This window comes from Cynocephalus volans, chromosome 11 (assembly GCF_027409185.1).
Source record: "Cynocephalus volans isolate mCynVol1 chromosome 11, mCynVol1.pri, whole genome shotgun sequence".
NCBI lineage: Eukaryota > Metazoa > Chordata > Mammalia > Dermoptera > Cynocephalidae > Cynocephalus > Cynocephalus volans.
The window spans coordinates 32,781,753-32,795,232 of record NC_084470.1 but is presented as its reverse complement, the minus strand read 5'-3'; the positions used below and the strand labels follow the sequence as shown (position 1 = coordinate 32,795,232).

The 13,480-nt window shown below is 35.8% G+C and overlaps 1 protein-coding gene across 1 annotated transcript in view; it reads left to right on the top strand.

Moving 5' to 3' along the window:
• EFHB (EF-hand domain family member B) overlaps nt 1-13,480 on the top strand; it is a 49,781-nt gene that overhangs the window by 10,352 nt on the left and 25,949 nt on the right. Inside the window, exons 2-5 of the mRNA XM_063113366.1 lie at nt 4,899-4,961; nt 5,434-5,577; nt 6,335-6,515; nt 8,886-8,996. Coding sequence (XP_062969436.1) covers nt 4,899-4,961; nt 5,434-5,577; nt 6,335-6,515; nt 8,886-8,996 — 499 coding nt within the window. The remainder of the gene's footprint in view (nt 1-4,898; nt 4,962-5,433; nt 5,578-6,334; nt 6,516-8,885; nt 8,997-13,480) is intronic.

The following is a 13,480-nucleotide window of genomic DNA, read 5'->3' as shown; positions in this document are numbered from 1 at the left end:
GTTAATACCAATTCTCTTCAAACTATTCCATAAAATTGAAATGGAGGCCATTCTCCCAAACTCATTCTATGAGTCCAACACATCCTGATACCAAGACCAGACAAAGATATAACAAAAAAAGACCCAAATTAAAAACCAAAACAAACAACCCCCCCAAAAACTACAGGCCAATATCTTTGATAAACATAGATACAAAAATCCTCAGCAAAATATTAGCAAATAGAATACAGCAACACATCAAAAAAATTATACACCATGATCAAGTAGGATTCATCCCAGGAATGCAAGGATAGTTCAACATATGCAAGTCAATAAATGTGATATACCACATCAACAAAATCAAGGACAAAAACTATATGATTATCTCAATAGACACTGAAAAAGCATTTGACAAAATTCAACATCCCCTTATGATAAAGACTGTCAGAAAATTAGGTATAGAAGGAAATTATCTCAATACAATGAAAGCCATATATGACAAACCCACCACCAATATCATGCTGAATGGGGTAAAGCTGAACACTTTTCCCTTAAGAACAGTAGCAAGACAAGGATGTCCACTCTCACCACTCCTCTTTAAGATAGTATTGAAAGTACTAGCCAGAGCAATCAGGGAAGAGAAAGAAAGAAAGGCCATCCAGATTGGAAAAGAGGAAGTCAAATTGTCTCTGTTTGCAGATAACATGATCCTATATATAGAAAAACTTGAAGACGCTACAAAACAACTCAGAGTTGATAAACAATGTCTTTAAGATTGCAGGATACAAAATCAACATAAAAAATCAGTGGCATTTTAATACTCCAACAATGAGCTAGCAGAAAAAGAAATCAAGAAAGCTAGCTCATTTACAATAGTTACCAAAAAAATAAAATACCTTGGAATAAAGTTAGCTAAGGTGGTAAAACATCTCTACAATGAGAACTACAGATCTTGTTTCTAAATATCATTCTCTATTAAAAGGAATCAGAACTCCTTGGAGAAATGGCTGACTGTAGGGCTGGAGCAGGATGTACAGTATGAACCTGGAATTCCTTTGTGAGCCAAAAAGTAAGAAAAATCTCAAAGAATGGTGCAGAAATTTAACAAACTTGAATAAACGAAATTGAGAGGACTCCCACTAACCCAAACTGGTATACACTGAGCATTGAATAAAATTACCATTGAATAAAATAGAAATCTATGAGTCCATACTGATATAAATATATAAGTGAATGAATAAATAGCAAGAAAAGAAAGCTTTCTTGCAGTATAATGCCAATTAATAAATATAGAAAGAATGTTAGAATTAGAAAGTCACTGGCAGGCATTATAGAAATTATTTAGGCAAGACTCATCAGTAGATATTAAAACAATAAGTGAAAGTTTGGTGAGGAACTGGATATTTACATAGAATAATCAGTAGGACAAATTATAATAAATAATAGGACAAACTGACAGCATGTACTCTCTGATAGAAGAACACAGCACTGTGTCTGTGATAATTCATAAGTTGAATCTAATCATAAGAAAACATTATGAGGGAAACCCAAACCCAAATTGAGGGATACTTAATGAGATAACTGGTCTATACTTCAAAAAGTGTCAAGATCATGAAAGATAAAGAAAGATTAGGAAGCATTCCAGGTGCCTGGCTCAGATCTCCCTTCAAGAGGACCTGCTGTGGGTAGCATAGCTGATTGACAGCCTCTATGTGCTGCCCTCATGGATCTACTACAGAGTGCACCAGGGCACACTCCCGATGACTGAGCATAGCAGGGATTCTAGAATTGGATTATTTTTCCCCCACATGGGATTCATGGGATGGGAAACAGTCTCAGAGATAACACATTGGCCTGACCAAGATTTTATTAAAACTGTATTGTGGACTGAAGCTCTTCCGTCTTTTTTTGGCAGCTGGCTGATATGGGGATCTGAAACTTTGACCTTGGTATTACAAGGCTGCACTCTAATCAACTGAGCTAAGCAGCCAGCCTGAAGCTCTTCCTTCTTAATACTTCCTTTCTTCTCTCCTTTTATAGGTGTCAGACCTATCATGGTCTTAAAGTTTTCCTTCCATACTCCTCCCCCTTTATTCTTCACAGGTGTTTTCCTTAATAAATCTTCTATATGTCTAATCATACAATGGTGTCTGCTTCTTTGGAGACCCACACAGTCACAGCTTCCATTTTTGTGTTCCCAATCAAAAGACATGAGAGCATGGAAGCCTAATCACTCCTACTGATTTGCAGTCAAACTGCTTTTTATATGGGCAACTCTGTGGTGAACACCAAGGGCATTGTGTTCAATAGATGGAAATGTAGACTATCCATTGTTAAACACTTGGAAGAAAAGCAGTCTGGAAGAGAAGCAGACCAGAGACAAGTTAAATTATCTATCACGTGATGGATTTATTGATCCATCCATCAATCCCTCCTTTCTTCTATCTCTCTAACCCTTTGCCACCCAGATGGTACCTTCCTGGGTATCACCATGTTCTTCAGCCTTATGAAGTTACCTTTCCATTGAACTGTTGGGGAGGAAAAACTTTCCCTCTGCCATCTTCAGTTCAGTAACTTGAAGGAAAGGGGTGTGAATTAAACTAACAAAAGACAGATTAATAAGAGAAAAAGCACACTATTTTTATTAATATTTACATGCACAGGAATTTACAGAAAATAAGTGAAACCCAAAGAAGTGGTTAGACTCAGGGATTCATATTCCCCTTTAACAAAAGAAAGAGGGTCTGAGGTTCAAGGGATGATAAATTATGGGGAAATGACTAGGAAATATACAGGCGAACTGATGGAAGATAGGGACTATTTTAGTAAGGCCTGTTTGTGCAAACTCATCTCAATTGACTATCGCTCTTGGGTGATAAGGGTTGCTCTTTTCCTGGTTTTTGAAGGTTAGAGGGCACCTTCACAAAAAATTTGTGCCCTGCTTTAAAGCAGAATAAGGGGAGGCAGAAAACTCCTCCTGTATCTGTTGATTCTTAATTGTCTTTAGCTCAAAATAATCCTTCTGCCAAAGTGGCATTTTTTGGGGTGGCATATTCTGATTCCCTTCAGAATATTTAAAAGAATGGCTTGATTTCCTGTCGCAAGTATAGTGAGAGAGACTTAATATTACCTGTATCACTGAGATTTCTTACAATTTCCAGCTGAATTTTAGAAAAATTGATACTGGATACAGGTCCAGCTGCCTGCCCCCTTTCAAAAACAAACCACTCAAAAGTCAAATGTTGGTGAAAATGGAAGTGAGCTTTGATTCAGGAATACCGGTGACCTGAGGAGAGATGTCAGGCTAACCCATCTCTCTGGTAAGCCTGAAGGAGAATGGTGAGACTAAAGTCATCTAAAAGACTCAGATTTATTGAAGGGTTTTTAAAGAGGAGGCTGAGGGAATGGAAAAGGGAAAATGAAAAGCAGGAGAGAGGGGGACATGCAAGGTCTTGCCAAGGATCCATCAGTTTTCTGTTCCCATCTTTGCTGTTATCTCAGGGTCTCCTCCTGGCAAGTCTGCAGCTTCAGGCTGGTTGGAAAACAACTTACATTCATGTAAGTTATGTCAGCTTGCCCCATAACCAAGGTTCAAAATTTTAAAAAATAAAAAGGGAAAAGAGGGAACTCAGAGAAATGTGTGCCAGGAAAAAAACTATCCTTTTAAAATTTTCCCGCAGCCCATGTGGTTTTAGGTCCTGCTCACTCCAACAAAATCTCACTGTATCTCTTCTCCCTTTCCTCTCTGCCTTGCTTTAGTCCAAGTTAGAACACAGCCCGTTTTCTTTTTCACACATAATGTAATTGTGTGAGTAGAATTTACTGAAGATTTGGCATTAAGTCCAGGCTGCTTCTCACTAGCCATTTTCCCACCTTGGGCCCCCTGGCCTCTCACCCTGTTGCTAGATCTTGACCTCCACCCACCTTCTTCTCAATTTATCTGTCATCTCTATGAATCCTTCCTTCTTAGTCTATTGCCTTGGGAGTTCATATTTTCTCTCACTTTTTAGCAAAGCAATTTAGTTCTTTGCCTCGACATGTCTGTGGGCTTCCTCTTTTATACCTGGAGATGTTATCAAGATACTCTCTTAAACCCTGATTTTTCTTCCCCTAAAAAGAATTCTTCACCTGACACTTAACATAAGAGAAAACTTTCATTTTCTCTCTCTCTCTCTCTCTCTCCAGAGACCCAGAACACTGTTTATGGGAAGTTTCTTTCTCTCAGTTTTTCAAAGAGAAACTTAAACATTACAAAAATAACTATCAGCTGCCTGGAAATAGATAAAGGGGAGATAGATAAAAGTTGCATTTCTAGAATGAACGATTTACTTTTTGCCTTGGGCAAAGGAAGCACAGATAAGACCCAAGTTATTTTTGAGTGGACAAAGCCAAGTGAGATTTGGGCGATTCACTGAAAGGGCTGGGCCAGAAATGAGATGCTTTATATGTCAAAAGTAAGTGTGCTGGAGAAAATATACTCACACACAAACACACCAACACACAATCAGACATACTCAACATTGTCTTTTGATCTTAGCTTGAATACAGACAGCTCTACTTCCACTTCACTGTTGATATAGGACAACAAATGATTAACCTGCGAACTATGACAGATTGTTTCTGAAAGTTGAACCTCTGCATGTCACAGAGGTCCTGTAATTGGATGAATCATTGATAATGCTAACACTGTAAAAATGCATACTTAGAATTATATTATGTATACATGTTTAGCATGTAATGTTTATGTTGTATATCTGGATTGCTTTAGATTTCCTATTTGTTCTTCCTTTTTTCCCGTGTTGAGTGGTCGAAAGTAACTTTATAGCATTGATGGCATAGGCCAGGTTTTAAATTTCATTCTTCAAAATGCTTCCCTTTCAACTCTGACAATAGTCAATGATTGCTTTTTTTTCCCGTAGGCAGGGAAAGTTATTCCAGTTGGACACAGAGTGGCAACCTGCTTGACTGAAAAACTTCCCAGAGTGAGCACTTTCAATATGCCTTTATGTTTCTAGTTTTACCTTGCTTATGAACATTGATAGACACCCCTCAATATTCCTTAAGAAAGTTGAATAAATTTAATGTAAATTGGATTTTTCTTAACTTATTTTGAGGCCTTCTATTGATCTTGTCCAAGGAAGTAAAAATTCCAGGCTTACAATATTTAGGTCTACAAAAACTATAGGGGATTCAATTTATTTTGTTAAGAATAATGGTATGCTTTTTAATCTGAACACTTCCTCATTGTTTTCTTAATGTAACTTTTAAAATATGTTGTTTATTTCCCCAAATAAACAACTTTTAGAGGAAATTTTATTATTTGGGGCTGTAGTTCTTCATGCACTTACTACAATCATGCAATTAAGGGAGTTGATTGATGATGTAGATCAATCCTGTAAATATTTTTAAAACTGTACTTACTAATTCTATTTTCTTGCCTTACTCTCTTTGTAGCTAGTTACTCCACCTGAGGCAAAAAAGTACTTCGACTTCAGATATCCACCTCCTGGAGCGGAAAGAGTATTTTATGGCAGAGCAAATGATCCCCAAATTGCACCTTATTTGACACATGGAATAAGATCTAAAATTTCAATACCGGTAACTTCTTTTTTCCTGTATGTTATTAATTTACCAAGGTGAAAATGCACAAATGAGGTCTTAGGGAAATTCAGTCAATTAGTGAAGTTCCAATTTCCTTCCCACCCATATTTTTACCAGCCTTTCCTCAATCTGTCTTCTAAGCAGCTGCCAAGAGAGTGTGAAGAAATGGTTTAAACCACAGACTAATGTATTTATTCTCCCCCCTCAGACGATAAAAGTCAGTTGCACTACATTTTCTCACAACAGAGAGAAATGCTGTCAGGCTTTGTTAGAGAATAAAGAGGACAGAGTCTCGGTGCCGGTGACTGTTACCTACAGGTACTATGGAGTGCTTACCTAGACACTGAATGCAGGTGGAATCAGAATGTTGTCTGCTGTTGACTGAATAAACAGTCTAGATTCAGAACTCCTGATCTATGTATGTATCGAGAGAGAACTTCTGGAAGTCAAGTGGCTCTCGTACTTGTCATTCTCACTTTTCTTGAATATTTGAGTCAGTAACCTGGGAACTCCCATCATAAACCTTTTAGTACAATTAAAACCTTTAAACTCCTTTAAAGTTCTTTTTAAGGCATCCTTAGGCTTCATAGTCCCAATTCTGACATTTCTTATGAAGGTGAGCAAAGACAATGATGATGATGAAATGCTTTTCCACAATAATATATTGTCCTCTCCCCAGGTATTGATTAGGGTTTCAGTTTTCAGATGTATACTTTTTTAATTGAAATATCTATGTGTTGTTTGATTTCTTTAGGTGAGCACATTGATAAATCCAGAGCCTATTACCACATTTCAACAGAAACTTAAAGATAAAAAAGAATCTATATATTTTAGCAATCAATGGGCACCATTAGGAAAATGTCATGATCAAACACCAGGATTACCTAAAGGAATGGATATAATCAATACAACATTTGGGACAGCAGTCATCAGAGGTACTAAAAAAAAAGAAAAAAGGTGTGGAGGGAATGGTGAAATGAATGTTCTTGAAAAATTGTATTAAATATCCCACTGGTATGGTGTTTGGTGATGGTGTAAATGATGATTTAAGAATGGGAGGTGGGAATCAACAGGAAAGCGCTGATATGGAGGAGTTCTGGTGTGAGCACTTTCATGGGGAGTTGAAAAGAGCTGGGTTGGCTATAGTATTTTCTGAGTATTTTCTGGTCAGTGGAGGTTGGTATAGCATCAGCAGTAGGTTGGGAGGAAGGTAAAAAGTGGAGGTTTTGGGGTGATGGAACTCTTCTGAATCCTGACTGTGGTGGTAGTTTCATGAATCTGTACATATGTTAAAATCCATGGAATTGTATATGACAAAAATAAAGTTAATTTTATTGTGTGGGAAAAAAAAGGAACAGAAGATGGGATTGTAGCAAGAAAGTTACTCTCAGAACCAAAATCTGCCGAGTTTATGTGCCTAAGCAGTAAAAAGTCAGGTTTTGGAGTGGAGATGTAGTGAGCATAGTAGACATGATGTAAAGACAAGAAAGAGACTCAGAAAGTTGGCCTTGGGGCCAGCTGTGAGGGCTGCTGTCCCTTCTCCCTGGACATGCATTTGTGTGTTTTATTTCCACCAGTGCTTCTGATGTGTTTATGACTCTTAACTCTTTGTGAAACAGTTTCATGGGAAAAGTTAGTTTGGTAAATGCATACCGCATTCCATTCATGCAGATTCATGATATGTGTACTTGCATACTAATCAAACATAGAGCACAGTGTTAATTGACTTTCTCTCTGATTTTGATAGGGAATAGAGCACATCTTTCAACAAATAACTTATTATTTCTTCTGAAGGTTCAGCCTCCTACCACATTGTTGAGTGCCTTTCTTTACACCTTTCTCACATTCCTCTCCTACAATCCTTTTCAGGTTTCTTACCCCATTCCTCTGGGTGTCTTACCACAGATGACCTCAAATTTCATCTTTCCTTATCCACAGAGAAATTTAGTTTTATCTTTGTCTTTCAGTACCCATCAAGGCTCTTCTCCAGGAGCCTTATCTTCATTCACCAAAAGGCTCATTAGATTATTTTCTTTAAGGTAGTAACATACATTCTGGAGATAAATTGTGTTTTGGAATAGAAAATCTGCAGTTGTACCTTATTGCATTGTATCTAAAGTTAAAATTTTAAAAAGTTTGAAACATGAAGAAATATATTTCAGAACAGATAAAATATCTTTTTTTTTGTTTTTAATAGGATTAAGAAATCCTATTTATGCGAACTGTCAGTAGGCATGACATTACAGTAATTATATCATAACTTATATCTAGGATTAGTCCATTTAATGTGAAAAGTACTCTCTAGGTATACCTCCTTTAAATATATAAAAGAAAGACTATGTTTTAAAACTGGTTTGTATATGTATTCATAGGTGTAATGGTTCATATATCAAAAAGAAGTACTGCTTTACAGGATTATTTTGAGTGGGATCACCTTCTGGTAGTAACTATTAGTTTACAAATCTCAATTTTTGGCAGAAAGAATACTTTTTTTTTTTTGTGGCTGGCTGATACAGGGATCCGAACCTGTAACCATGGTGTTGTAGGGCTGATTTCTAGCTAACTGAGCTAAACTGCCAGCCCAAGAAAACATCTTAATCTATATTGTTAGGTTGAAAGCAAAGAATAAAATTGTAAATGGAATTGCATTTAAAAATTATTACATAAAATAATGAAAACAAATAATTTACTATATGCAAAACTGGGGACCACCAGTCATGGGAAAGCAGCTATTAAACAAACATTTCATCTAGGTTTGGGACCAGGAGGAAGGAGAATTTTTTTTCTGATTCCAATGATTTCCCTGGTACCTCTGGCTACACTGAGGATGAAGATTCAAATCAAAGCAGAGTCAGGGTGTGTGCTTCAGTCTACAGCTGCTAAAATTTGCACCGTGGCTACCCCGCAAGGCATCAGGGTTTGTGATTCATTGTGCTTAGATTGTCTTGAGAAGTCTGGAGCAAACTAAAATCAAAATTGTCCAGAGATTCTTAGGTTGGGAATTTAACTGGGCTTGGAAGATGACTCAGGACAACCTAAATAGTTAACTGATACAGAGTGCTAATATTCTTCAGAATTCTAGGGAGTAAGCCAAGTCAAGTGGGGTTCCCTAGCACAATGAAACCTAGATCATGTCTTGTCTTTCTTGATAAATCTTCATTTATCTTGGCTTTATGATCTCCCAGGATGTCTATGTAGCTTATGCAGTCAGCATACCTCATTTATCATTTGTTCTAGTCAATTTAAATACATTATAAATTCATGAAAAAATAGCTTAAAGCTGATTTTATTTGCTCTTCCTTCAGAATTCTCTGCTACAGATGTGGTGAATCCACCAAAATCCTATGAAGAAGTGTTTAAAGAAGGAAAGGAAGGACATGATTTGTATGTTGTTTCTCACAATGATTATTATGTAGGTAAGTGTTGACCAATACAAAATGGGCCTGAGGGTATGGAACCCTCAGATTTCTGAAGAGGAATAAAGGAGGTAATGTGCACAAAGTTAGATGCCTGGCCTATGACAGATGATTGATAAATGATAACTTATTATTCATAAGGTCACAAACCCTGATTGCTGGGAACTCATGTACTTAACGCATTTTGTATATAAAGTATAGAAATATCATGTATCATTAAAATGAAAAAGCAGATAAGAAAGATGAAATGTTTTATAGTTTTATTTTGTTTTAGTGGTTTAAGGTTTAAAATTACATGTTCTTATTCAAATGTCAGGCTTATTCTAAGTGCTTAGTTTTATATGAAGAATACTGGGTGAAGGTCAAGTGCAAATATTTATATCAGATAGATCAGGTTCAAATCTTAGCTCATCTATTATTTATCTTTTAGAACTTGGGCATTTTACTTATCTGATCACTTTCTATTCTTCTTCTTTTTTTTTTTTTTAATAATCATTTATTCTTATCTCCTAAATGGATATACTAATATTGTGAGGATTATTTGAGTGCATGGAAAATGCTTACCATAGTGCCTATAATATAGTAAGTGTTCATAACTATTAGATATTACTATTATTAAGTGGTCTTGTCTAATAGAAGAGTATTACTAGGATTATCCTATAGGCATTAGATGCCTATAAGGCACTAAATGTTTATAATGCTTTAAAATACAACTTAATTGTCAATATGTTCGTACTAGGTAGAGTCTTGATATCACGGAGGATTGAGAATTCAACTCTGATACATGTCCTGAGAAAGCCCATGGATTGTGCATGATTCATGAACTCTGTCTTCATTAGCTAGAAGCAAGAGCAACCCTTCACCGCAGCACAACACCCCCTCCCCCTTGCTCCTTCTTTCTTATTTCTTTACTGTTTCTCCCCCACTGCCCTCAAACACCATATTCACTTTCATAGCTGGGGCTTGTTTCCTCCCCTCATTGCTCCACTGTCTGGAGTCTGCCGTTCTCTTCTTTCATGGCCAATCTCTGCTGGTTCCCCACACTCCCTAACATGTTCCCAGTACTGATAATGTCTCTCTCTACCCTCCCATTCAAACTGCCACTGTTTCCACCCACTTGGATGCCATATTCCATCTCCCAACCTTGACTTTTCTCCATATCTCTACCCCTTCTACTTCTCTAGCCTTTTCTTTTCTTTCTTCCTCCTTCCCTCCTCCTCTTGGGAAAGTATTTTATTCACGTTTTGAAAGTCTAGCATCTATTGAACTATCTAATCTAATGCCTTTTAATTATTTTTAAAAGAACTATATCAATCAATAAATATATAGACCATTTAACAGTCTGAGGAAAATTTGTGTAGTTTCTTTTTATGTTTAGAAGATCTCTAATGGACTGTAACATGACTGAAATTACCTCCATTTGCTGAGTTTTACAGAAGTTTCATTAGCCTCTAGAAAAGTCATAGAATCTAATATTTTTAATATTGTTCTTATTTTTTGTTATAAGGAAAGTACCTTTATTTTTATTATAAAAATACATTATAATAACACCAAGGTCAAGGGCCAGCCACCAAAAAACAAAACCCAAAACCAAAACATAATAATTGTAGAGAATTTAAATATCATTCAAAAATAAAGAAAAAGTAACAGTAACCTTGAAATCCCTTTAGCCAGGGCTAACTACAGTTTATAAATTGAACATTTTCTATTTCCCATTTACTGAGCCATCTATCTTTATTTTAAAAAAATTTGGGGAGGTGGCTGGTCGGTAAGGGGATCTGAACCCTTGACCTTGGTGCCACCAGTACCACTTCTCCCAAGTGAGCCATCTATCTTTAGATAATGGGTAAATGGGATAATACTCTCCATGCTTTTGGGGAAACTGCTATGTACCTCTAATTTTTTTTACTTAAAATAATACATTAACCCCTCACCAGCCAGCTGCTTAGAAAAAAAAAAAAAAAAAAAATATATATATATAATGTGAAGAATGGCTGGCCGGTTAGCTCATTTGGTTTGAGCAAGGTGCTGAGAACACCAATGTCCGAGGTTCAATCCCTTTACGGGCCAGCCAAAAAGAAAGAAAGAAACAAAAATTGTCAAGGACATTATTCAATAGTAATAAATATAGATCTGCAACATCTTTAAAATATACTTAATTTTAATCATTACTAAAATGATAGATATTTCACTTTATGAAATGTAAGCTATATAAAAAGTTGTAATATACAAAAAATCTCATAATTTCCAATCTTCCACAGATGATACTTTCATAGATGTTTTTCTTTGCACATTCATATGTATGAGTATCTGTGTGTGTTTTGCTGCATGCTATATGCAGGTACTTCAAAAAGTTTGTGGAAAAATAGAATCGAAAGATAATACGCATCTTTCCACGAATTTTTGAAGTGCATACATATGTATATACATACTTTTTTTAACCATTTTTTTTCTTATAAAATATTTTGGAATGTCTTTACCCTTGTGAATGTGATCTGCTATTTCCATACATTCCTATATTTCTGAGCATTTGAAATTTTCACTTTTAGAGCCAAAGTGTCAGCTTAAATAACTGCCCCAGCTTTCCTCATACTCAGTTTATGAGAATTTTCATTTCCCCACAACTTCCCCCATAGTAAGTTTAGCTGACCTTCTTTTAGCTGTTTTTGTTTACATTATTTACAGTATTTGCTTTTATTTACATTATTTGAGCTACTAGTAAGGCTGAATATCTTTTGCCCGTTATTCTTACCTTCTTATTTGTTCTCTAATTTCGGTCCTATTTTCTTAACTAGAAGTAGAAAACTAACACTACATCAAGACTTGAATAGAAAAAAGTACAGTATTAGATCTTAAATAAAAAGACCTCCAGGGCCAGCCCGTGGCTCACTTGCGAGAGTGTGGTGCTGATAACACCAAGTCAAGTTTTAAGATCCCCTTACCAGTCATCTTTAAAAAAAAAAAAAAGACCTCCCTGTTGGTTTCTCAGCCCTCAGTCACTCTTTGAATGTTTCTAATATGAGATAAATGATCATAATGAAATACGAGGGTTGCAACATTCTGATGATCTCACAAATTTCAGTGGAACAAACACAAAACACCAGTCTCTCAAATCTTAGCATAGTGGAAAATACCGCTGGGATCCCAAAGCATTGCAGTACCTCCCCTGATCTTCAGGATTTCTTTAATATTGTTGGGGCCTGCATTTTTCATAATTAATATCTCTCTTTTCCCACATCATTTCTGTATGTACTTTCCAAGTATTAAGGTCCTTTGTTCATTTTTTAGAAATCAGATTATATGTTTTCTTCCTATTGAGTTGGAAGAAAACAACTTTACATATTTTGGATATTAACCTCTTATTGGATGTGTGGTTTGCAAATAGTTTTTCCCAATCTGGGTTAGGTTGCCTTTTCATTTTATTGATTATTTCCTTTGCTGTGCAGAAGCTTTTAGCTTAATGTAGTTCCATTTGTTTATTTTTGCTTCTGTAGCTTGAGCTTTTGTTGTGATATCCAAGAAATTTTGCCAAGGCCTATGTCAAGGAGCTTTCTCCCTATGTTTTCTTCTAGGAGTTTTGTGGTTTCAGGTCTTCAGTTTATGTCTTTTATCCATTTTGAGATATTTTTGTGTATGGTGTAAAATGAGTCCAATTTCATTCTTTTGCATGTGGAAATCTACTTTTCCCAGCAGCATTTATTGAAGAGACTACCCTTTCCTCATTGTGCCCTTGTCAAGAATTAGTTGACTGCATAGTTTTGGATTTATGTCTGGGCTCTCTATACTGTTCCATTGGTCTATGTGTCTATTTTTATGCCAGTACCATGCTTTTTACTTACTGTAGCTTTGTAATATAATTTTAAATCAGGAAATGTGATACTTCCAAGTTTGTTTTTCTTTGCTTTGTTTTTCAATTGCTTTGGCTAAGTGGGGCCTTTGTGGTTCCACACAAATTTTAGAATTGTTATTTCTATTTCTGTGAAGATTGCCATTGGCATTTTGATAGGGATTGCATTGAATCTGTATATGGCTTTGGGTAGTATGGACATTTTAACAATATTAATTCTTCTGATCCCTGACCATGGAACATTTTTTTCATTTATTTGTGTCCTCTTCAATTTCTATCATCAATGTTTTGTAGTTGTCAAGTCTTTTACCTCCTTTGTTAAATTTATTGCTAGGGTTTTCTTTTCTTTTCTTTTCATTTTTTTTTTTTTAATGCTATTGTAAATGTGATTGTTTTCTTGATTTTTTACTCAGCTTGGTCATTGTATTTGTACAGAAATGCCACACATTTTTGTATGTTGATCTTGGATCTTGCAACTTTATTGAATTTATGTATTAGTTATAACAGTTTTTTGGTAGAATCTTCAGGGTTTTCTGCATATGTCTTTCCAAATATTAACACAAGGAACTTGTGTGTGTAGCATCCCACTGTCTTTCTGTTCACTTCAGGGAATGCTTCTATCATCGGTAGCCAAATC